General features: G+C 47.2%; 1 protein-coding gene across 1 annotated transcript; it reads left to right on the top strand.

The window, feature by feature from the left end:
* The first annotated feature begins 4127 nt into the window (after positions 1 to 4127).
* LOC119383537 (thromboxane-A synthase) lies at positions 4128 to 24041 on the top strand. The gene is made up of 14 exons (XM_037651746.2): positions 4128 to 4223; positions 4880 to 4976; positions 5734 to 5786; positions 6089 to 6185; positions 6847 to 6972; positions 15105 to 15339; positions 16781 to 16920; positions 17567 to 17693; positions 18771 to 18861; positions 19290 to 19398; positions 19768 to 19856; positions 21834 to 21974; positions 23169 to 23334; positions 23929 to 24041. The coding sequence occupies exons 1-14, from the start codon at positions 4153 to 4155 to the stop codon at positions 24004 to 24006; spliced, it is 1620 nt and encodes a 539-aa protein (XP_037507674.1). The 5' UTR covers positions 4128 to 4152; the 3' UTR covers positions 24007 to 24041.
* Positions 24042 to 25311: the final 1270 nt, after the last annotated feature.

Raw genomic sequence — 25311 nt, 5'->3', positions numbered from 1 at the left:
GGGGCTGCGATGAACATTCGCCCCCCCCCCCCTGATGGGGAACCCTGCGCACGCCTATGCTTGTACACTTATTCTACCTACTACACGCGTTATGTGTACTCTGCTGGCTGTTGACATTATCCGAAACCACTGAAATTTGATGCGATGTACCTTGCCCATACCCACTGGCTTGACAAATGGAACGCATGATCAACCTACGCACGTAGGCATTTCCTTTTACCTGTGACGCAGTGAGGCAGCGCCCTTAGACAATGCGCCCACCTGGCGAAACAAAATCACATCACCGCTGGCTCACATCACCGCTGGCTTAAAGCAATGAGCGCATGTGGGCATATTTGTTAGGCCGCGCATGCTCCTGTGCGCAATATCTCGGACTCGGCCATCACAGATTCACAACAAAGCGACACCCAGCGGAGCGAAATGGCAGCTCGTGCGCTTTACACAGCAATGTACCAGAGGCATAGCCGGATGAGGGGAGCGAAGGGGGAAGGGTTCAAGCCACCCCAAAATTTTTCTATTTTGCATGTGTATATATAAACACCCACATACAAGCGCACGCACGACCATACATAAACTATGGCTGAACCCGCTTCCCCCCCCCCCGCCCCCCCGCAAAAAAATTTGCAGTGAACGGCGCTATATGTTTGTGGTACACGTTCTGCTATAGAGTTTACTAAATGATAGGCTTCTATGGGTCCCTCTAGCTGCGCAATCATCTCGATGGCTTCAGCGTTTTACTTGTAGCCGTGACCGCAAAAGTTGTGAACAAAGAAAATGTTCCCGGAAAATATGTCCTCATCGCGCCTCGCGCAAGCGGTAATTTCCTGCCGCGAAGCGTGCGGCCACCGAGAGATACCTCGTATCAAGCAGTATCGTGAAAAGGTGTGGCCACTGCGGAGGTCATTAGAGTCACTGTATATGCTACCTTTAGGTAGCAGAGTAGCGCATAGGTCCGGCTAGCAACCACAGCAATGCGGTGAAGTTGCACTCCATTTTTGCAGGCGACATGCCTACCGCGTCGCCGATAAACATGTCTGGCGTGTCGAAGGCCGGCGATAAACATTGGCTGTCGATGACTAGTGTTAATTGAGTGAGCTGCAGCGGCGGCGTCGAGAAATACAAAAATTGGCCCGAGCGTCAGCTTCTCCGCAATGCATGGTTGCTAGCGGCGTTGGAAAACAGATGCGCAACTCTGCTACCTAAAGGTAGCATATACAGTAACTCTAGAGGTCATATTCCCTAGGAGCCATCTCGCGGATAAGTGCCTAAGAAAATATCACGGAGCAGCCTAAGAGAAAGCTAGCTGGCCGCATGCATCTGCATGGAATCATGCTCTCAGTTTCTTTTTTATATGCGAAGCAGCTTTTGCGCTCGGCTTTGTCCGTAGTTCCATTGGCGACCGTCCGCTTTCTAAAACCTACCATAGCCATCTGTAACATATTGATCGCGCGCTCGCGCCAAGGAGAAGTCTTCTTCGTCTTGTTCTTCGACCGCATTGATGATGATACGTGCAGAGCACTTTAGGAGCCCGGGCTGCCGTATGCTGTCCTAGCTTAGCGTAATGCAGTCAAAACCACGTGTGCTGGCACGCTCTAGCCCGTTCGGACCTGTGTATAAGGGGCTGGGTAAGACGTTGTCGCCTCTCCCCCTTACACTCTCTCAACAATCACGTGATGGCGTCGGGGAACGATATTCTGCAGACGCGCGATGAACCCGCGTGGCGTGCTCCAACAAGAGTTCGGGACGAGTAACAGCAACAGCAACTGCAGTGAATTCATGGTGCGCTCCACATGCAAGGACGCGTTAATATCGGGCAAGGTGCCCGTGATGAATGGAACTTTAAGTCGACCCACGCGCTCCTTCGCATCCCCACATGGTTCCCTTTAGTGGGAGATGGTGAGATTTTTTTCGTTGTCCTCCATGACACCAAAGTGTTCAATAGAAAGATTGCAAACTACGTTTCGCGACAGAACTGGTAAAATTTTGGTTTACGCTACGCTTACCCGGACTTTCTCGAATGTGGTACTAATCACTGGGCATCCCGAAAGCGCGTCCGCGCCGCAGAAGTAACATGAGAGCACCACTCGGTCAAATTGCCACGAGCGCTCGCTGGCGCGTAGCGCGAATAAACGAACATGATGTAGAGACGTCAGTCGCGCAAAAATGCGAGCTTGCATACTTACAAGTGTAAAGAACGCCGACACAATACTTGGCTGTGGTCGAGCGAGCACTGAGCAGGAACAGAAACTGAGCCTTCTTACAACGCCCTCGTGCCATAAGGGGTATTCAGACGGGGGAGAAATGCTCGGGGGAGACGGGGAGATTGCGGATCACGTGACCGCGACGTCACGGTTTAGCGAGTGGGCGTGACCCCCCCGCGCCTCCTCGGGGGAGACGGGGACCTTTTCCCCGAAAGGACAAACGATCCCCCGGCGGTGGGGGATATAGCGAAATCTCGGGCTCTCGTTTCGCCACATTGTTGCACTTGCTCCTGCAGAGAGCGGTAGCGGGTGTACAGTCTGCAGCTGCATGGTCGTCTGCATCTCGTCGTCTGCAGCTCGTCAAACGGGTGGTGCAAGCCGCCAGAGTAGTCTAGTAACACTGGTCTCCCCCCCCCCCCCCCCGTTCGCCTCGTCCGTGTGAGTGGGGGTCATTTGTGGAGACTTCTCCTCGCGAGCTGGCGTCACAAGGCTCCACCTTTATCCCCCGAGCATTTCTCCCCCGTCTGAATACCCCTGTAGATTCTATCATTGTCTGAGCGCGACCGCAAGGGTGAAAAGGAAAGCTGACACAGCGTATACTACGGGCAGATGCCACGATGTTTCACTGCTCAGCGAGCCTTTGCCATCTGTATTCCAAACCTACCTTCAGCGTGCTGCGGAGGCTTAGACTGAGAAGCAGACACGAGGGGGTCTTGTCCGCGACTGTCCAGTCACAGCGCACTCAACTTGCATTGTCATTGTTGCTGTGATAAGGATGCTTGTAAAAAGTGGTGCCTCTTGCTCGAATGAAGGGAAGGTGAGGGTTGCAAGTGGCGGTCACGAAGTCGGACGACAACGTGAACGAAGCCCGCACATTCCCGTCAGCGTCCTTTGCTTTCTGTTTTTTTTTTTCATGCACACGTGTGATGAACGTGGCGCGCCACATCGCACTTCAACCGTCGCCGCAACTTTAAAGTAGTTTTGGTTTGGGTCCTCAAATGGAACTCACTTCGATTCATATATATTTTCCTTAGGGCTCACTCGACCGGACCCCGATTCGCAAAATGGGTACTCAGTGTCTCTCACTGCGGCTCAATCTCGGCAAAACTATTATTACTTAGCCGGGCTCACTTGGACTGACGCTTCCCGAAACTATAATGAGCCGAGCACACAAGGACTCAGAGCCATCGAAATTATTTTGAGCTGGGCTCACTACGACCCAAACTCCCAGGACTCATGAGTCTATTGTCTATTGCCTTCTAGGCTAAGTCGGCCTCGGTAGTACAGTGGTTACGGTGCTCGGCTGCGGACCTGAAGGTCGCGGGTTCGATCCCGGCCGCGGCGGTCGCATTTCGATGGAGGCGAAATGCCAGAGGCCCTGTACTGGGCGATGTCATTGCACGCTAAAGAATACCGGATGGTCAAAATTTCCGGAGTTCTCCACTACGGTGTGCCTCGTTAAACATATCGTGGGTTTGCCACACAAAACCCCAGAAATTATTATTAATCGACTTCTAGGCTACCGCCTTCGTAAGATACACTATAGTCTTTAGAAATAACACCCAAAACTGTGCTGTGTTCTTGTTGAGAATCGACAACTGGGCTAGTTGGTTGAAATGCATGGTTTGACTGATCTAAGCGCACGCAGACGAAGACGAAAATAGGGGAAGGCAACAGGACAAGCGCATGTCCTGTTGTCTTGCCCTTTTTCGTCTTCGTCTGCGTGAGCTTAGATCAGTCAAAACATGTGTTCTTGTTTGGTTGACTTTCCCTTGAATCTAGTTGATAACCACTGCAGTGTATCCGTAAGACGAAGCGAATGACAAATTGAAGAAATCAGAGTACGTCTTACTATTCGAGGTCCGGCGGGCGACCTGTTGTAGACGTAAGTAACTGCAATTACCCTGCAATTACCTTGCTCTTTGCAGAGAAAGAAAGTTTCTGCTGCGTCATGGACCTGGCACATGCTTTGTGGCAGCTGGTTGCTGCGACCATCCTACTTCTCCTGGTCCACTGGTACATGTGAGTAACACGCGCTGACTCTCGCTAACGATAGCTCGCCGGCCTGTACGCGAAAAGCAAGTATAACAACTGGTTTGCAGTGTGTTTAGAAGAAATGTTGTAGGTTATGAGCTGCCGCTTGTGAGCACTAACGGCTAACTTGACATTCTCACGAAGAAAGGAACCGGATCATTCTTTTCACCATTGTCATCGATACAAAGCTATACCACTTGGGGGTTAATGAAAACGTTTAAAAGGAGACTGTCAGTGACACCATGACCGAATGAAACTTAGGATAATGCTAGACGTAATAGCAAAAGGTTCAACCTTATCCGTTTAAACAGAGATACACGTGATCGACTGTTCATTCTGTAAAAAATTAATAGTGCTGTCGGGCAGCCTATGCTGGGCTTGAAGAAGTTACACCTTATGAATCAAATAGAAAGGTAGTGCTCTAGTGGATGACAGGACATTAGACGGTGCGCTGAGATCGCGAACGCTGCATTCCGCCAGCTCAACCTGTGGAAGGCAAATCACTCTAAAGAGGTTTTTCCAGTGGCAGGTGGTAGTTACAATCATGACATGTAGTGTCATCATTATGACATTTACGATGTGTGCTTCCCCGCACGGCAGTGTGACTAATCCGCTCGAAACGCGTTGCCTCTGCTCTGAAACAGGAAGAGAAAGCAGCTGTTCAACTACTTCAAGGACCTCGGCATTCCAGGACCAGAACCGAGCATCATCACGGGCAACATGAACGAACTGCGTGAGAAGGTGCGTATATATATATATATATATATATATATATATATATATATATATATATATATATATATATATATATATATATATATATATATATATATATATATATATATATATATATATATATATAAACTGTTTGCTCGGCGCAAAGCTTTCGGGACAGGCTTCGGGGCTGCCGCTAAATTCGAGAAATAGCGTCCCCAACGCAAAGCCCAAACGCTGTTCGGGTCTCGCGCATGCGCTGTGGCCTCCACGCTATTTCTTTGGGGCCCCTATTCGAAAAGTCCCTATTGATGGTAGAGAAACTTGAGTATGAGAATGCATTTGGTTACAACCAGTAGCGCGAGTAAGGAAGCATAGGTCAGAGCAGTGGAGATTCCAATTAAAATCAACGCTGTGCTAATGACTCATGTGCGAGCAAGGGAATCCTCATGCTGCGGAACCACTTCCATGGACAGGTGCACCAGTCGCTATCGAGGTGGAGACAGTTTTTCTTCACAATACTAATATATGCAGATTTTACTCTCTGGTGACGCGAGGAGCATATAACCACGTATGCAGCGGAGTAGAAGGAGAGCTGCGGAGGTGTGGGGAAAAAGCGGAGAAGCATAGATGTTGAAAAGGATCGGCAGAAAATGCAGCAAACGTTGGCCCTCCGTCACGTACTGTGAAATTCTATGAGAAATTGCGCTAAAGACCCTAACTCTCCCCGTTTTCCTCGACTCTCAACAAATATATATATATTTTTTTCTTGCCATCATTGCAGACACCCACCGTGGCCTACAGGGAGTGGATAGAGAAGTACGGAAAGGTAGTTGGGTGAGTACGCGCTCACTTGCCCCTTTTATGCATTTGACTGGATCTGTCGACGTTTGTTTATGTCTCTTCATTTATGAGCAGGCGAAAATCCCCGCATATGCGTCTGGTCAAACACTTATCACTTACAATATTGACAGTTTCGGCTTGTTGGTGCAGCGTTATGAAACCAAACAGTTCATGTAATCGATCAGTCGCGTGTTTCCTTTCTGTGTCCTAGTCGATTACGTGCGCTGTTTGGTTTCACAAAACTCATTACTTGTGCTACGATGTGATATTTGATAAAACGTTGTTTCTTCGGGCAGGTACTTCAACGGTTCCCGTCCTGTGCTGCTCGTCGCTGACCTCGATTTGCTCAAGATGATTCAAGTCAAGGACTTCCAAGACTTCATTGACCGAAGTGTATGTTTTTCCTGACATTTTTTAAAGTTTTCAACTTACTGTTATCGTTGAATTATGCTAACATTTGTTGTCGCAACTGATGCAAAATTGGTTATAAATAGCAGCAACACGTGTCGCCTATCGCACTTGTAACGATATGAGCGTGAAAGGAAAAACCTACCTGCATTTCCTGTAATCATGAAAAAATAAAGAGTGACGCATTTTTTTCCTTGTAATCATTCACAGTGTCGCAGAAAAGCAACAACACAACTTGATAAACCGGTATAATCGAAACGCACATCTAGTCAAGTCAGTGAGAGTGTGGGTGCAATCATACGGCGATAATCTGGTTTTTATACTCAGAAATCTCCTACGCTGCAAACGTTCGTAGGAGGAAACTTCAACCAATCCTGATACTGATCATATGATTTGCGAAGACGGCTAACTAATGTCAAAAATAAAGCTTTAGGAATTCGGCCCCTGATTTGACCATGGAATTCTTCGTGCGTCAGACATTATATTCGAGGTGAATATATTGCACACGAGCTTCAAAATTACAAAACAACCAAAATCAAAATGCTTATCTTACATAATCTAGCACAGGCCTCACGAAGCTATCAGAAAGCATTTTCCTTCATGACTAATAATTTCATCTTCTTCCGTCTTTTCATACCCGGTACAGCTACTTTTCCAATGCAAGCGTCCTCCAAGTCCTCACAACAAGTCCCTGATCCAACTAACGGGCAAGCGCTGGAAGGAAGTCCGCAGTGTGCTCACGCCCTCATTCACCACCAACAAGCTCAAGATGGTAAGGAGAAGCGCGCGAACGCTCTGGGCACGCTATTGGTTCGTCGCTAGTGTGCATAATTTGTCATTAACTTGGTACATATCAGCGCGCTTTCTTATCAATCAAGGCTGACGCAACAAGAAAGGATGAGGAAAGAAGGTATGATGGGCCCTTACTGGCGACTACATTTTTATACATAAAGTAAACAGTGCAATTTAGGTATCACTAATAGTATACATGCACCTAAATAAACCAACGCGAACCCCTCCGCACTGGTGAATGTTAGCACAATCAAAACGTAGAGCAGCGAAACTAAAACATACAAAGAGGGCACGTTGTAGACTTCACCCGTGATAAGCCTGTACGAAATCACCCATGTGGCAGCAGGACAGCAGGCTAATCGACTCTCGTCCACCTAATGACAGATGCGCAAATCATATTGTCGGAGCAGGTATGATAGGTCCGATGTAAAGAGTTAATGGCAAGACAGTTCTCGCGTACTTCATTGTTTGTTTATTTTTTCAAACTGGGATCGTATAAGACTGACAAGCTATCAGCATCGCGCATCGAGGTCTAACAAGGACTACAGTATAAGCGACGCCGACGCAAGTTCATCAGACAGAGTACTCACTCGGCTGCCCCTCGATAAGCAGTATACGCGTTTAGAATTGAGGCGGTGAACGCTAAATAACCAAATACGATGCTTTAGCCAAATTTTCGCAATACTGGGAAAAACGCCGATAATTGATTCATATTCTATTCGGGTAGTTTAGTCAAAACTTCTTTTTTTTTTCATTATAAAAGGCCTCGCGAATTGCACTCCTCTTGATAACAATTGGTCGTAACAAGACACTAACTCGCTTGGAATTTTCTCGTTAGTATTTGCTTTGCTTTTCACCCGTGGCATTAGCGCATTACTTCAATCATAATCGTTAACGTGAAACTTTCTAGTTCCTTCCTGCTGTCGCGCAGAGAAAAAGTGTGGAGATGGGTTTGCACGAAGCTTACCCTACGAGCGCGACCGGGAAGAGACGCGACGTACTCCACCGCCACAGCGCACGAAAACACTACGGCTGGGTTTGGCGACTCTCCGACACGGCGCAGAAAAGGCACTCGAGGCAGGTTCTCAACAAGCACGGGTTTATTAACCCAAGAGGCAGCACAGCGCGACCATCAGGGGATTGCGGGCCGCAAGACCAATCGAGTACGCTCGCCTGCGGCGCTGCGGTTACCACACAAAGAGAAATTACCAAGCACGCGAACGAGAAGTCGCCTGCAAAGGCAGTGCGTGACCCTCGCGTTGCAGGCGTGCGAGCGTCTCTGCAGCGAGCAAGCGCTAGTCAGCACCGAGCTCCGCCAACACCCGTTTCTAGAGGGTGTTGGTTCGCTGTAAATGGGAGGCTGTCACTGGCGGCCAATGCGGGCAGGCGTAGTACAGTGACGCTTGCCAGCGCGCCGTGCGCGAGCGGAGACCGGAGGGAAGGGGCGACGCATGGCCATGGAGGGACAGATTATCCAGGGTTCAAAGGGCTCAAATGAACCGGGCCTTCCACACATAGGGGGCCTTCCGAGGGCTGAAACAAAATGGCAGACTTCGTCGTTTGGTTCGAAAAAGCCTCCTGCTGATTTCCCCTGATTGAAACAGAGATTATCTGTATCAATAATGAACGCTTCGAAAAGATTGTTCTTTGCATAATATGCATAATCCTGAAGACAGCCCAGAGTTCTTCAGCCTGGGGTAAAAACGTTGCAGTCGCCCAAAACCATGCATCGCGTAGAACGCGGAGCTGATACAGCTGATGGGCACAAAGAGCAGCTGGACTGGGATTAGAGCAGTTACGGTCGAACAGTTCCGGAACACGCAATGCGAAGGCACATATAGAGCGGTTTCTGATTGAAATCTCGTTTAATGCACTGCAAAAAATAATAACCGGAAATAAGCTGACGCAGAGGTTTCCATGCTATATTAAGCTTGCACGATAGTGTAAAGAATGGCCAATGAAACATTGATATGATATCGTACACCGATTATGGAGGGATTACGACGGGGTGATGGTTTGATCCTTCCTTGTTTCATTGAACCGGGCCCTCAGCATTGTTAATCCGGACCTGCGCATGGCATGCAGCGGGCGAAGAGGCTTGGCGTCGTCGCCACGGCCGCCATGTTGCCGTTTAAAGGCGGTTCCCAGTGCTCGAGGCGCTAGGGGCCGGCACACGCGCTAGCTGGGGAACGAAGCGCCAAATGGGAGGGCGCTCTCGATTACCGCAAAAGGCAGGGGAATGTATTATTGAAGCAGGTGTAGCGCAAAAAAACAGACACCAGCGAGAAACAGAGACATGAGACGAGCGCTCGTCTCGTGTCTCTGTTTCTCGCTGGTGTCTGTTTTTTTGCGCTACCTGATTCGATATGCAATCGTACAAACTCGCCCAGATTTCAGTTCTCGGAGAAATGAAGCATTCTGAAGCTGCCGCCACGCAACAGCTTCTTCTCGGTAGAGTGATATGTGTGGCGGTGGGGAGTACAGATGGTTTTGTCTGTAAAATTGTAGCGCTTTAGTGTAGTTTAATGGTTCTGTTGGTGCGTCGTGTGGGTTGGAAAGCTCTTCCGATGGCGCCCGGTTTGTGAGCTCTCGAGCTGTCGCACTTGCGCGTTGATTACCATGTAGAGAGGTGTGTCCAGGTGTCCAGACGATACGCACTCTCTCTAACAATGCGGGGTGTAATGCTGTCAGGATACGGTGTGTGTATGGTGTGACGCTATGTTTCTGCAGGTGGTTTGTGAATCAGTGACAACGACGATTGGTTCGTCCGGTGCCGGTATTATTGAAGCGTGTATTATGGCAAGGTTGTTAGCAGCCTCTGCCGCTGTGCCACTGTCCACAGTGTTAAGCGTAGCCGAAACCGTATTGTCCACTACGACCCGACATGGCCCGTTTCTGCGGATACCGGGCCACGTCAGTGTATACGACTGGCGTGTTAGAAGTGCCGTCGCCTAGGGCTCGCATTAGAGCTGGAACTCTTGCCCGTCTCCGGCCTTTATGTCAGTCAGGAAGGGCGCATATTGCGGGGGATGGGGGCTACATGAAGCGAGCGAAGACGAGGAGAACGAAGTGGCGCGACCGAGGACTCTGAGCTCGTGACCAGGCTGCCTGCTTTTCAGTGTTCTGAAAAGACAATAAAGGAATGTTATAATACTTTCTAATGCCAAGTCAAAGATTTTTCTGTTCTTGTTGCGGTTTGTTTGGCATGCTGTATCCTAACCGAGATAGAATAAGATAACCCTGTCTTGTTCGTGAGATGTCCTTCCACTAGTTCTCGTATGGCGCTGTGAACCCCAAGTCGTAGGAGCTGCGTTGACGCATAGTGGGACAGTTCCACAGGCGCAGTTAGTGCCGTGCGGAGAAGGGCGTCTATCCAGTTTGTCTCGGTTTGAATAAGGTTATGGTAGGTGAGGTGGTACGTCAATTTGCTTATTATGTCCTTGGCGGTGGTTGGTAATGCGCTTAAGGTCCAAGTGGAAAATGTGAATTTTTTTTCAAAATGTCATTTTTTAGTTTTTGGTCACGTTAAATGCGCGATTTATCGCCCATCATTTTGCTGTATAAAGTTTCTGGCTATGCAGTCTATTTCAAAAGATATACAAGCAAAAATGTTAGACCACCCATAATCTGCGAAGCCGAAACTGAAAGTGACAGTTTTCTGTGCATCATAAGATTAGCTTGATATGTAGTATTTTGTTGGTTATTTAACAATTATATCAAGTGCGGACATGTAATAATGCTCTAATAGCATTGTGAACACATCATTTTTTATTAGGGGTGTGCGAATATTCGAAAGTTTCGAATATTCGTCGAATATTGCATTCGAAATATTCGTATTCGATTCGAAAATCGTGCATTCGAAAAGTTTCGAATATTCGATAACTTCGAATATTAGAAAAATTCGAATATGCGATTCGATTATCATGCATAAAATAACTCGTCTTCCACATTTCTGCTGCGTTCGTATCGCTAAAAACGTTGCCGAGAGGAGCGATAAACATCGTAAGTACACGGAGGTACGATATCTGCCTGCGACGAGCGCCCCAATACGTATGATTTATTGTTGGTGCATCTCCGACGTGCAGCGCTGCTGGCGATCATGTACATTTTCAATATTATGCGGCCGTAACGTGCCGCACTACCACTCGTTCACTATGCGGGACCACTTCTGAAGAAAGACAGTGACCCACGTGACTGGTGGCGGACTGTAGGCACCTTCAGATACCCCAGTCTGGCAAAGCTTTGCCCCAGGCGTGCCTTTTCAGTGGCAGGGGGGGGGGGTTGTCCCAGTTACAAGGGAGCGCCTGCTGCCTGATCATGTGGAGCAACTCATATTTCTTCATGATAACATGTATTCATCACTTTGATTGTCCCGTGATATTTGCTTGTGTTGTGATGTGCATTGTGCTAGCCTGGACATTGTGTTCTGGAGATAGCAGTGTATGTTGTGTTGCCAGTGAGGCTGTTAATGTTTTTTTTTTCTTCAAATAGCTACATGTTAAATAAAATATCATTACTGTGGAGGCATTTTTCCTTTGATATTCGATATTCGATTCGATATTCGAAGGTGGATATTCGTATTCGATTCGTATTCGAAAAATTTGATATTCGCACACCCCTATTTTTTATCTTAAAAGTAGTAAACTTCTCACCAGGTGGACCCGCAACGTCGTACGTGTGTTGTTTATGCTCAGGGACACGGGTGTCAGCCTGCCACTCATGAAATTTGCTTTGTACCACGCTGCGTGTCATTTCAATAACGACAACAGAGGCACACTTTATATCTTGAAGCAACTTGGCATCGAGCCTGGACTCTACACTGAAAAATCTTGCCTCACAAATGACCGGCACCGCATCGCGAAGGCATCCGTCCCGGCATGGAGGCTGCAAAGCAAGCAAGAAAAAAAATGGCGAGGTGCCGCTCGGGCAAAGGCAGACAAGAATAATGCCCAGGAAGGAACTAGCTACAAATATGAAGGATTTTAGCGCTCCTTCTCACCTTGTGTAACCTGTTTCAAATCTTTTTTGTTGATTTTCTCAGAACTTATATTTTTGGTATTTTTCCATACGCGAACAAGTATAACTTCTTTGCTTTGTCAGGCTTTCTTTGCCTTTACGCCGATCCCCTAGGCAACTATGTATACTGGCTGTCTGAAATAAATATGATATGATATGATATGATATGATATGATATGATATGATATGATATGATATGATAAAAGAGTTTTTCAATAAAATTTGACACACTTCCTTATCACATTAGTGGTTGTGCAATGACCCTCAATAAGTAAAATCGTGTCACAACAATTAATATGGCTGCCTGTTACACGAAGGTGCCGCTAGTATTAGTGCATATTTGTTTTATTATTACAGCGAAAGCTGTTATGAGATCATTTCACCAGCCGTTTTTGGCGCCGTATTTGTCCGCCGCCGCAGCCGGTGTCCGTAACCAGTATCGCTCGAAATAAGAAAAAAAAAACGAAATAACAAAAAATTCCAGGATGGAACGAGGTTCGAACCTGGGCTCTCTGCGTGGGAGTCCAGTATTCAACCTCTGAGCCATGCCAGTGCTTGAAACTGCTTTGCAGAAAGGTCCTATACAGGCTTCATGCCGGGAAGGAACCACATTAGCATATGCAATATAGCGTGGTTGAAGACTAAAATAAGCACCAAGCGTCGCACAACGCGAATTCTGTAATCGGGCGTCACACAATGCGAATTGCGCAACTAGTCGGTTGTTGAATGCTTCGAACCCATTACAAAGGGTTTTGCCCTAATTCTTCATCGTCATCAGGCACAGCATCAACAAAGCGCGCATAATGCCTTACATGCGTTTAGCAGGCACCAACGCTCTTCTTAGAATGACGAAAAATGGCACAGTGCCTGCTGCCCTACTTCTCAAAAATTACGATTTATAGCGTAGTGGGTTCCTCGCAAGTGCACTTGTATTGGTTGCCAAGGAAGCCCACAAGCGCATGATCCACTTCCTCGGGGTCTCAGTAAAATTACAATGATTTATAGCGTAGTGGGTTCCTCGCAAGTGCACTTGTATTGGTTGCCAAGGAAGCCCGTAAGCGCATGATCCATTTCCTCGGGGTCTCAGTAAAGTTCTTCGCCCCCCCCTCCCTCCGTCTCTCTCCCACGTCAACGTATGTTATACAGCATGACGGGAGAGGGAAATAGCGACCGGGCGTCACCCAATGCAAATTACATAACTGGTGGGCCGTTTAAAGATTCCAACCCATTACAAAGGGCTGAGCCATAATTCTTCATCGTCATCAGTCGTCGCGTCAACAAAGTGCACATAATGCCTTACAGACGTGTAGGTGGTGCCTCGCTTCTCCGCAGAATGACGAATAATGGCTGAGTAGGTGCTTCCCAACTTCACAAAAAAAATTGTGATTTACGGCGCAGTGGGTGCCTTTCTAGTGTACTTGTATTGTAGCCCCAAGAGAGCTTAACGGGCTCTAGAAACGCCGCTCTTCCAGCTTTCGCTGTGACTGTGCTGCGGTTTCAGCGCAGGCCTGGCGCTTTTTAATCACTGTGTTTTTAATATTCATGACATCGCATTTGTCTCGGTTCATTGCACTGACCAAAGCTTCTTTTATGTCCTTACAAAAAAAATGTTTTTTTTTTATTCAGTCGAATTTGGGTAAGGAGTGTACGCGTAAGACCCAGTTTTAATAATATTTTTAATTGAGAAAAATTTACGAAAAATACGACTTGCTTTATAGTGCTCACATGTACCTAAAAAGGTGTGCTTTATAATGTAGACTAATAATCTTTAGTGCTTATCGCTTTTTGAAAACATTTTCCGAACACCTGGCCTCGTACCTTAATCATGTGAGTTACTTGGGCGATCTGTTGGCGCAGTAGTTCGAGAGTGTGTGTGGCCTTGCCGTTGTGTCGTATGTGAAGGCCTAGTATAGACAGTCTATCTACCCTTGCAATTAGGTCTCTATTCAGATGCACGGTAATGTCTGGTGGTTTTTCAATCATTTTTTTTCGTTGTTTGAACACGAGCAGCAGTTCCGACTTATCAGCTGCGCAAGTGAGTCCTTCGGTTAAGGCATACCCTTGAACCCCATTTGCAGCTTCCTGTAGTGCTTCTTGAATGGCGCCGTTCGGCCCTCTTCTTACCCAGATTCTCACGTCATCAGCGATGCTACTTAGCTGGACCTCCACACACCGGGATCTATTTCGCTTAAATCAGGATTTCTTTCGCTTAATTCTGTCCTGCTTCGATCTAGGAGCTCAAGTTCGGTAAGAAAGAAGCCACAACGGAAAGGTTAAGACGTTCACCGAACGGAGCCCGGTCGGTTACTTCGCTTTGGCGAAGGAGAAAGGAGACTGGAATCGCCACAAAAGCCTACGAGAGGTTAAGCATTTCCGATTGTTCTATTATGAAGATCGTGACCTCACGTGGTCCTCACGTGACGGTCGTCTCGGGAGGACCACATGAGCATATGATCATGGCGATCGGCAAGACGACTGCCATGGTCTTAAGAAATCATAATTTACTATCATTCGACACCTACTGCCAACAGTCCGTAAAGCTGACTCAAGGACCACCGCGGTGCGGCCTTCGTTGCGGTGTATTAGAATTTTAATATTACTTATATTAATATTAGTACTAATTTAGTATTTAGTATTAGTATTAATTAATGTTAGTATTAATTTTAATATTAGCATTAGTTTTTAAAACAACGTATCGACAAAAGACCACTAAAAGAAGAATACGGACAACAATGCTGACTCACAACTAGGTTTATTCGTCACAACCGCGCAATATGTACTTGCACAGCGTATTACGAAAGAAAGGAAAAAGGATAAAAATGATAAAACAATGATAAAATAACCAGTCTATTGCACACCATTACTACGCACCGCACCCACTGTGCGTGCAAACCTGCATAAGGAAATCAGTACCTTTGTTTGATAAAGCGATCGAAGGCCATCTAGCCCATGTTACCTACCCTTGCCAGGCAATTAGTCCGCGCTGTTGTATGTGCCCTTCATTTACTGGTCGCCTCTCTATTGCTCTGTTTTCAAGTTCTAGTACGTCGCACCAACTAGCCCAAGCATCCATTTTAGCTTCTTTTCGGCTCGTAGATGGCTCCTGGCATGATATGCACCGTACGAGAGTTAGTCGACAAGATCGAGGAGTACGCGCGCTCCGGCGAGGAGTTCGAGATTGGCAACCTGTACCAGGCGATGACGTTGGACGTGATCTGCCGCAGTGCCATGGGCATCGAGTACAGCATTCAGAAGAACCCCACGCACAGCCTGCTGGTCTGCTGCCGCCTGCTCTTCAACAACACGTTCTCGTGGATCTCCGTGCTGCTCGGTGAGCGCCATTTGGCGGGCACACCTTTTACAGAGCTGCCAACGAAAGTCACAGTTTCGCCGCGAGTGCAAAGCAATAAATGCGATAGCAAGGAATTGGAACGTTACACGAAGTAAGGCTAGCGACTAGAGCCTTTAGGAAATACGGCCCCTGCAGCAAGCGAAGTGACCTTCGTGCAGTCTGTGGCTTCAACGCAAACTTTGCGATGAGAGCACAACGCGTACAAAGGTATGAGTTGTCCACTCATACACTCTAAAGATACGGCGCGCACGATCGCGTGCGACCACACCCGGCCCGTCAGTGTCTACACTTGCTGTCAGAGCCATTCAACCCCGCCCCCCTCATCCGGCTCGTATCTCCATGCGCCTTTCGCGCGACGAAAGACGGCCGGCGCGTTTCCTCCCTGCTTGCGCAGCAATCTTCGGCAGCCTTCGCACGCTTTCGCTCGCACATACAACATACGACGCTCGGGGTGATGTTATCGATTGGACTATGCGGAACATGACGGCGACGCCGATGGCGACGGCAAAAATCCGCCTGGAGTGTATATAATTGCCACTCAATAAAAGAAGATACGTATGCTTTGTGCAATCGCTACTGCGAAATATTTCTAGCTTAGACGATTTGTTGTTCGAATATGAATAGAAAAATGGGCCACGTAGGCACGAGTTTGCGATGCATATGGCCTCCGACCTGTCATCTTCACAGCCGTTCACAGTCGATTTCAACCTAATTCCGATTGCGCACGCTGGACGGACGACATGCTCCCTATATGTTGTGCTTGCATGAAAGCGATAGAGGAGATAGAGAGAGCGAGAAACCACGTGCTGTCGCGCTCAGTTTAACTTGAAACAGCGGGGAACGTGGCCGTACAAGCCCCAAGGTTGCCTAAGGCTTCCGCCTTCCCTAATTTCGAAAACCAAAAGTTGTTCCCTTACTTGGGGATAATCTCAAAACAAAATAACACCATTTAGTTGTGGAAATAAGGTGAATTATAAACCATGCGCAGTCAAGTCATATTGAGCGCGAGATTACATGTGAACACAGTGACTCTTTTACGCAAGCGTGTGTTTCTGATTGCATGTGTAATTTGTTTGTGATGTGATCACTATATACGCTATATTTATTGCCCAGCGCTTGTAGTACGCAAGGCAATAACTCATGCTAACATTTTCAGCATGTCATGAAAGATCGCATATCTCTCACGCATATATTTTAAAAAGCTATCCTTATTTGGCAAAAAAGGCAGCAAAACAAAATAATTGAGGTTCTTCGACAGAAATCGGTACATCCAGTTTTTGCATAACGCTAAAGACAAAACCCTTTCGAGATAAACCATCAGCATACGTGCGTGAGTTTTCTATGTACCTCACCACTTAATGAGGTGAGGTAACGCTAAGGTCGACTAATGGCTCCTGCCTCCCTTTCGGACACCATCTAGCCTCTTTTCCCGAGCTGGAGTTCGTACTGAAGTACCTCCTCAACTGGAAGCTCGCCAGCACCAACAATGGCGTGCACCCTTTCGAGGAAGTGCAGGAGAAGTGCGGCAACATCGTCAAGCAGCGCCAGATCATCAACTCGGTAAATAACTCCGCATAATTCCGTCACTACTGGGAACATTTTTCATCGCTATCTGTTGCGTATTTTTAAAAAATTAAACTCTTATCATGCAGCTTCAAAGTTAACTTGAACACATTGTACGACTTATACGTGAAAAAATTGAAAATAAACAGGGTAAACAGTCGTTCGGCAGCCTTCATCTCAGGGCCGGCACCAGGGTCAGGTTGTTGGAAGGCACGGGGCGAGGGGAGGGGGGTAGACTGACTGTGTTGCTCGTTCTTCGCTTTTGCTCACGTGAAAGACATGGCGCTATGGACTATGAAAACCGTTGTAAACCAACTAGCTAGCCCGTTTTGTCGCTCTGGTGACCCTTCATCTAAGGCTGCAGGCTGCTTCGCCGACACCTTGATGGAAATGCACTTGTGGCTAACTCTAGGATTCGCAGCTTCTAACGTACTGGACCCAGAGTAGGTGCTGTGAACCGCAGAAAGGTGTAGCACCATGCAGTGGCTCGATCGAGCCCTGCCACCTTGATGTCCTTGTTATAGAAGGTACATTGATGTGACTCACCGATGGAGCCGTTATGTTAGCTAACTTAACTAACTTCGTGCATGTTTGGCACGCCAAGGCTTCGATCTGTGGTCAAAAACCTGTCCCTCTGACGCAGGTCCCGCAAAAGGACCTGCTGCAGCTGATGATCGAGGCCAAGTCTTCGAATGTGGACATCAATAGCGTCACATCGGACCAACTTACGGCCGCGGATGACAACGAACACGAACTCAAGCAGAGTGCACGTAAGTGGCTACCAAACGCAGAGTCAGCTTTTTTTTAATGGCGGGGCGACGGTTGTGGTCTCACATTGAAATGGTGATTGATGATGACTAGATGATGATGATTGCACGATCGCTTATGATCATATAGAATAATAAGCATATCCGTGTCCCAGTAAAGGGTTTTAACAATGCAGTAACAGCTGGGAAAAATAACTTCATGAGTCTGTCACGTGCCGCTCGCTGGAGCTGCGCGCAAGAAGTTTCCAAAGCGAAAATAATGAGGAGTGGAGGTGATCAGGTCATCTGGACTGTGGATATCGCTCGCGCTTGGTACATATAGCTATAGTTCACGTTCTAAAGAACTGGTGGAACAGTCTCATAGCCGTGAAACAAAACTGAACTCTAAGGTCTCGCAAATAAGGTTGCCGTAAGAAACCAACATGACACCAACAGAAAAACAGGACACTCTCGATTCCGTTACAGTCTGACGCCGGCCACATCCTGCGTCACGTCAGTGTCCCGAGCTTCCAGGTGGTGTTGCCTAAGCACGTGCGCCCCTTAGCGTTTTCTTATAAATTTGGCGGCGGGATATGTGAGGCTGCAATCGTTCACCCTTCATGAGAATTAAGGGTACTATACTGATTTGTCTATAGTGCTCCTGCTTTGATATGTCCAGATGTTTTTGTTCCTCTTTTTATCTGTGTATAATTCTTAATTTTCGAGCCATTGTAGTACGTCCGTAAAACGCGTGAAAGCAACCTCTCTGTAGAGGTGCACGTGAACTGTAAGGTCCCGTCGCGAATTACTGCTACATTCATGATACGATGTTCGTCGAAGATGAAAATTTTCTACAGTCACAATGACATCCGAAGTCACAGCGATGACGTCAGGCAAGTTCGCATTTTGTCCATCGTTTTCGAACTGCCTGAGCCGTCGTACGCGAAGCCCCTATGAACGTTGCTAGATTTCTCTACAGCACACTTAGTGTGGAACCGCGCGGTCAAACATTTCACCCCAGAATACCCCCAAGTCCATCATCTTACGACACTCAGTAGACTTGTAGGACTCTATCATCAGGCCAGTTCTCTTCTTGCGCAGCGGCCTCGCCAACCAGCCTCGCGTACTCCAGCAAGACTGTCCTGGACGATGACGACATCACGCAGAACGCCTTCCTCGTCCTCGTCGCTGGGTGAGTGTCGCAGGCATCGCATATCATAGCAGGTACATACGTATTTATTCGAACATAGTTCAACTTTTTTTTCGTGGTCAAAGCTAGCCAAGGTACCTAGCTAATGGAGTTCCACTGCCGCGCCCCGCCATTCTTCAAGCAGCGCCAGCTACACTGACACATTGCATATTTGTATTTGCAGTAAATTTACACCTCCCCCCAAATTTAAAGGCAAATACCATATTTTTTTACGTCTTGGAGAGCACACAATGTAGGGGTCGACCTACAATTGTGTTCGACCTATTTTCGAGTAAAACGGCACTTTAGATGTTCTATAATGAGATATTTTACGGCGTTCATTGAAAACACGATATCTCTACTGTTGGCTCTTGGGTGGGCAAGAGGGCAAAGAGTGTTAATCAATCTATCATCTGTTTGCTCCTTATCAGGTACGAGACAACGAGTAATACTCTCACGCTCGTCTCTCACATGCTGATCAACTACCCCGACGTGCAAGAGAAGGTGCGACAGGAACTACTCGCCGCGCTGGGACCGGACGTGAGTCATAGGCGTATAATCGGGCTTTTAGATGTACGACTTGCCGTATATGTCGTCAGCTGTGGAGGTTTCAGCACAAAGTACCACAGCACCATTCTCAGAGCGCATGGAATCTGTGTGACGTATTCACATAGTTGTTAGTTAGTTAGTTAGTTAGTTAGTTAGTTAGTTAGTTAGTTAGTTAGTTAGTTAGTTAGTTAGTTAGTTAGTTAGTTAGTTAGTTAGTTAGTTAGTTAGTTAGTTAGTTAGTTAGTTAGTTAGTTAGTTAGTTAGTTAGTTAGTTAGTTAGTTAGTTAGTGTTGTAGAATGTACCCACACGCTGTCCTCACATTGTTGCTTCCGCAATCTCTTCTTATTTGCCATGAACAGGAGGAGATAAGCTACAACACGATCCAGAAGCTGACCTACCTCAACTGCGTCATCCAGGAAACCATGCGCCTCTACCCGCCCATATTCGCGTGAGTACAGGCCGGCCTTTTGCTCGATGATTTAACGAAGACAGCCATGTTCAGAAAAAATGCGCATAGCATTGACCAATTCCAGTAATTCGCAACACTTGCATGAGTTTGCGTTGGAAAGACGAGCCGTTTGTAAGGCCTATGCCTCGTAAAGAGAGTAGCGAAGCCTTACTGCTGCTTCGTAACAAGAATCGATGCAGGCGGACGGAAGATTACGACACGAGAAAGACGACCAATATGAGAACCTGGTCGGTCTCAGGACACCGCTGTGTCAGTGCAGGTAACGACAGACCGCGGTTGGCGGGACCAGAAGCAGTGATATGTTCCTTCTCACATCTCAATGAGCGCATCCGTTCCCCACTGCTAGCATTCAAGCAATGTTCTGATCTTCAATGTCATATATAATATCAACAATATTGCGAATCTATCTTGCAAAATACCACGCGATGGCGGAAGGGTTATGAAAGGAAAAATTAACAGCCACCCGTTTGTAGCGTTGAGGGACAAACGTGTGGTTGTCGAGTTATTAACAACTTCTCATAACCAATGTCTTGCTTCATGACAAAGACACGACGAACACATTATTCAGCGTCAAGTTTTGGTAGAAATAAACTAGTATTACTCAGGTAAATTCGCGGCATAATGTTTACAAAAACATGATTTTTATCAAATGTTTCAACTCTTAATTTCGAAACAGTATGAGTCGGTTTAGATAATTTTGAGTCGCTATAGTTTTCCTGGGGGGCTGAAAATTTGACACGTTACACATGTCTTTTCTTTCAATCTCTCTCTCTCTCTTCCAAGCTGGTGTGCAAATGTCATCTTTCAGTGTATACAGGCTACTCTGAAGCGCTCCTAAAACTGTAGTACATAGAAAGAGTCCTACGCAAAAAAAAAATGAGACAAAAAAAGCGTCATTTGCTATTTTTGTGCAATCTTTGAGAAGCTTTATAAGCTCTACAGCGGTGAAATTAAATACCATGCACTTGGACAAAGCATTAGGATTCTTTTGGTTATCTCCACATCTCAGATATGTAAAATAATAAACCTACGCGCTCTTTGCTTTGTTTGTCGAATAGCTTCCACTTCACTGCTTTCTTGGAGCATGAGAGGCGCGGGGGGGGGGGGTGCACGGGGGAAAGCGCCCCCCTCCCTAGCTCGAGAACCTTCCCTTGCACCCCCTTTGCTACCGATCAGCAAACACAGTCAAAACACAACAGATAGGCTCCCCACTTCCATCCCCTACGGAGGAACTCACTTGTCCTGGGCGCCCCTGCAGTAAAAAAAAAAAAATCCTGGCGCTGATCCTGTTATGTAGCTTCATAGGTTTATATACTACTGTATAACTTGCGCTACTACACGATGTATCTATAATTTTGGGAGGAACGCGCACGTACAATACGGGCCCCAATGAATGCTTCTATAACAAAGTCATGCCTCTTCTAAAGCACTGCTTCTCTGATGCATAGCCAAGCCCGTTCGGGCGTGTCTCAACTCGCGCCACCGAAAATCGAGGCACACTTAAGTTAGCCCCTTCGTCCCTTTATAAGGGGCTCTACGGCAGTAAGGCTGCCGAAAGCTTCTTGCATTCTCATTTGCAATATCGCGTACCGCACCCCTTCCCCCCCAAAAAGAAAACAAAGAAACGAATACATCTTTTACATACCTTGACATAATTCAGGATTGATTTCTTGTTTTACGTGCGCTGTAGGGCTAACTAGGTTTTCAGGCACGTTTCATCATTTTTGTGTTCTGTTCTATTATAGTCCATTAAATATTAGTTACCCTGTGTATAAGTTTATGTGTACCGGTATATACAAGGGCTTCTTAGCTCTTTCTTGGTAGTATATATAATAAATCTTTTGATTGTTATTAGTTTCTGTAGGATAGTTTGTCCTGTAGCGTGTGCTATTTAACGTGCATATGAATTTTGCAATACACGGACATTTACGCATTAACCGCCTCGCACGCATGCAGTTTTGTGACGAGGGAGGCCGTTGTGGACAAGCAGTACGGCAAGCTGAAGATTCCGGCCGGCACGGCAGTGATGGCCGCCACGCAGTACATCCACCGTGACCCCAGCAGCTGGGAGAAACCGAACACGTTCGACCCGGACAGGTGACGTCACCTCGTTCTAACTGGTAGAGTCAGCTCAACACGTGACAAATGTCGTGAGAGATATAAAGAATCCCTGAGCAGGGGTTTCGACAAGCAGTCTCAAGTCTTCGCCTTGACAAAGAGAAGTCTGCTTGTCGAAACGTTCACTCCAGCGACACCCCTCTTCGGGATTTTTTGAACTCTTCAAATGTGCATCTTCCCCTGAACTCCTGCCCTAATGTCCCTAGATATTTTTCTAGGGAAACATCTAGGGACATTATTCTGCCTTGTTTGGATGTACTGTCGGAGTCAGCGGGAAGCGCGACGTACACCAACGTCTGAACGTGCGTGCAGCACGGCACGGAAAACGAGTTAGCTGGAACTGCGATGAACTTCATCGGCCCGACTCTTGATGCCGTGTTTCACGATGTCGGTGTGAGCGGCATTTTTTTACCAAAACGTCATGCTTTCAATACCCTGGCCAACTTCTATTCCTAGATTACAACCTGGCCACCAGGTGGTACCGCGGTTTTACGGTGCTCGGCTTCTGACCCGAAGGTCGCGGGTCGTATCTAGATGGAGGCGAAATGCTAGAATCCCACGTACTTTCCAGGTGCACGTTAAAGAAACCCGGGTGGTCGAAGTTTCCGGAGTCATCCACTAAGGTGTCCCTCGTAGTCATATCGTGGTTTTGGCACGTTATTGCTATAGATTACGATCGCACCCATAAATTCATTGAATAAAGATTTAATTCGTGTAACTGCGTTCTCATTCGTGATCGTGCTTGTTATCGTTGAGCAAACAGTACTGTCAGTGAAAAAGAAATACCCCTTTGTCTGTAATCTATACTGCCTTTAGTAATCGGAGAGTCATCGCAGAAGTATGCATGCTATAGAAACCCAAACGATATAGTTGTACCACTTGTATATCGCCTATATGCCGGGTACAAGTCCTCCCTAAACAGAACGAATGCGTTGTAACCCTCCGTTGGCAGTGGTCAGACTGCTTCCTTGGAGTTCCTCCATATTTCTCCATACTTTCATCCATATTTCTCCAAAGTTCCTCCATATTATTCACCTTTGTCCCGAGTATTATGTGTGTTTTCATACCAAATAATAATGTACCCTCTCCTGGCAGAATCTGCGTCGTACTGTGAAGAGTGCATGGGCTTCCTGTCTAGCCCTCTGACTGACGCCATTCTTCCTCACCGCGCAGGTTCCTTCCCGAGCGTCGCAAGGGCCAGAACCCGCTCGCCTTCCAGCCGTTCGGCGCGGGGCCCCGCAACTGCATCGGCATGCGGTTCGCGCAGATGGAGCTGCGCTTCACGCTCGCCCACATCCTGCGCAAGTACCGACTCGTGGCCACGCCCAACAGCGACAAGGCAAGTTAGACATCTCGCACTAGGAACGTGTGGCAAACTCAAGCTCACGGGTGTGCATTTATTTGGCTAAAAACGGAATCACGAAATGAAAAACGAAACCCTATAAATATCAGCGCAACACTTGACAAATCAAAGATGGAGTGCTACTCAACCAAACGGACCCACGACCTTGACCGGGCAGTAGAATTTTGTGTTCAGCCGCACCATACGCCAGAGCTTCAGATTAAGCCACCGGGGGCGAATTTCGAAAAGTGCAGGAATCGGCCACGAAAAGTCTAATTAGTATTCGAGAGTTCATAGCAAAAGTCGTCATACCAAGCAGTAAATTGTTCATGTTTCAGTCATATATAAGATCTTTTTTCACCGTAATGTAGACTAAATGTTGATATTATACCGGCTTGAGCATTTATGAAGTGTTTCCCCTAAATGTAAATTACGCTGCCGAACTGAGGGCTTAGAAGCCTAGTCAGGCTTGCTTGAGCTTTTTCTCCTGTTGACATCCGCTTCTTCTGCTTGAAGTAGAAAAAAATTGATTGATGGATTGATTGGATTGATCAATCGATTTATTAACTGATTGATTGATTCCTCTCGCAGGACCCTGCGGAGATTGACATGAACCCTCTGGTGCTGCGGATCAAGAGAGGAGTGAACGTCAGGGCGGTGCCCCTCTAGGAGCGCGTGCAACAGCCACCGTCCCCGTCGTTACAGTGTACCGTCGTGTAAATAGATAGATCTTTAAAGCGAGGCTCAGTTCGCCCGTGTGTTGTTCCACCCGCGCATGAAGTCATCTGTATTTATATCCACATCACATACATTTACGAGAGTGTTACTATGTTTTTTTATTATTATATTATTAAATATGTGCCAATAAACTGAATGCTCTCTCCGATGTTGTTATTGCTGCCCCGTGAGTGCGTTTGTCGTAAGAACGTTCAGGAACTGAATTTACCGCTGACTATATATTAGGCGAAGTGCGTTCTCCTGTGCGATATATGCGCTCGCGTGTGGAAAACGACCGATCTCGTTCTACGAACGATCTCGTTATACGAAATTTGGCGTAACATGGCGGCGGCGCCGCCTCTCGTCAGCATGCATAGACGTCTGGGATCAACTTCGGGGATACCTTGATGGTGCGGGCATACCAGTTGGCCCTTCTCGATTGAAGCCCTGCGTGCCGCGTGTCCAGTGGTGCCCTGGACTGAGGAACCCGCCCACTGGACCTGGGTGCCATCGTAGGTAAATGTTTATACTCTTCATGAAGTGCCGTACGCGTCGGTGTCAACGAGTGACGTTTCTGGTACTCCGTACTCGCACAGTGCCAGATCACTGTGGCCCAAAGCCCCCGAAGGTATACACCCCAATAACCAGGATCAATCTAGTACAAACAAACACCACCACTCTCGATCACGACCAATTACCGGTACCTATCAGTCACGGTGCAGTGGTCCTCGTGGGACATGCGCTCCCATGGGACTTAGGTTACTTGCACATCAAAAAAATTCCAATTTTGCAAAAATTTGATGCCAAACACGCGTTTCGCCGGTCGTGGGATGAGCGTGCCACGTGGCTGTTCCAAACGCTGACGAACGCTACGAACAACATTAAAGGGACTGACAACCAATTTTTATGGTACCTGTTTTCTGCAGCGCAGAGGAAAGCTTAGCGGTCCGAGCGTCTAATCACGGATTGGCAACGCGGAAAACGCCTTAAATCACAATTTTTCTGTATGCAAGGCGGTTTTCGGAGTCGCCTCTCAGGACCTGAATAAAATTCATTGTCTGTATACGGCGACAACGAAGTCGTATACAAGATGTACACACAACACACGCTGCGAAGTAAGGCGAGCACGCGGCGGTTTGCTGCGCATGCAGCAAACCGCCGCGCTGCCTTCGAGGCAACTATAGTGTTGCACTAGTTGCCTCGAAGGCAGCGCCGCTTCTAAGCGTGCAACTCCTTTTACCTCGTAAGCAGCACAGA

This window comes from Rhipicephalus sanguineus, chromosome 2 (genome assembly GCF_013339695.2).
Source record: "Rhipicephalus sanguineus isolate Rsan-2018 chromosome 2, BIME_Rsan_1.4, whole genome shotgun sequence".
Classification (NCBI taxonomy): Eukaryota; Metazoa; Arthropoda; class Arachnida; order Ixodida; family Ixodidae; genus Rhipicephalus; species Rhipicephalus sanguineus.
This window is presented reverse-complemented; position numbering and strand designations above follow the sequence as displayed.

Excerpts from the sequence above, each read along its gene's own strand:
- LOC119383537 (XM_037651746.2), top strand. The coding sequence starts at position 4,153 with ATGGACCTGGCACATGCTTTGTGGCAGCTGGTTGCTGCGACCATCCTA. Across the intron at positions 16,921-17,566 it reads AGCGCCAGATCATCAACTCG|GTCCCGCAAAAGGACCTGCT; the intron begins GTAAATAACTCC and ends CCTCTGACGCAG. Across the intron at positions 19,857-21,833 it reads CTCTACCCGCCCATATTCGC|TTTTGTGACGAGGGAGGCCG; the intron begins GTGAGTACAGGC and ends GCACGCATGCAG.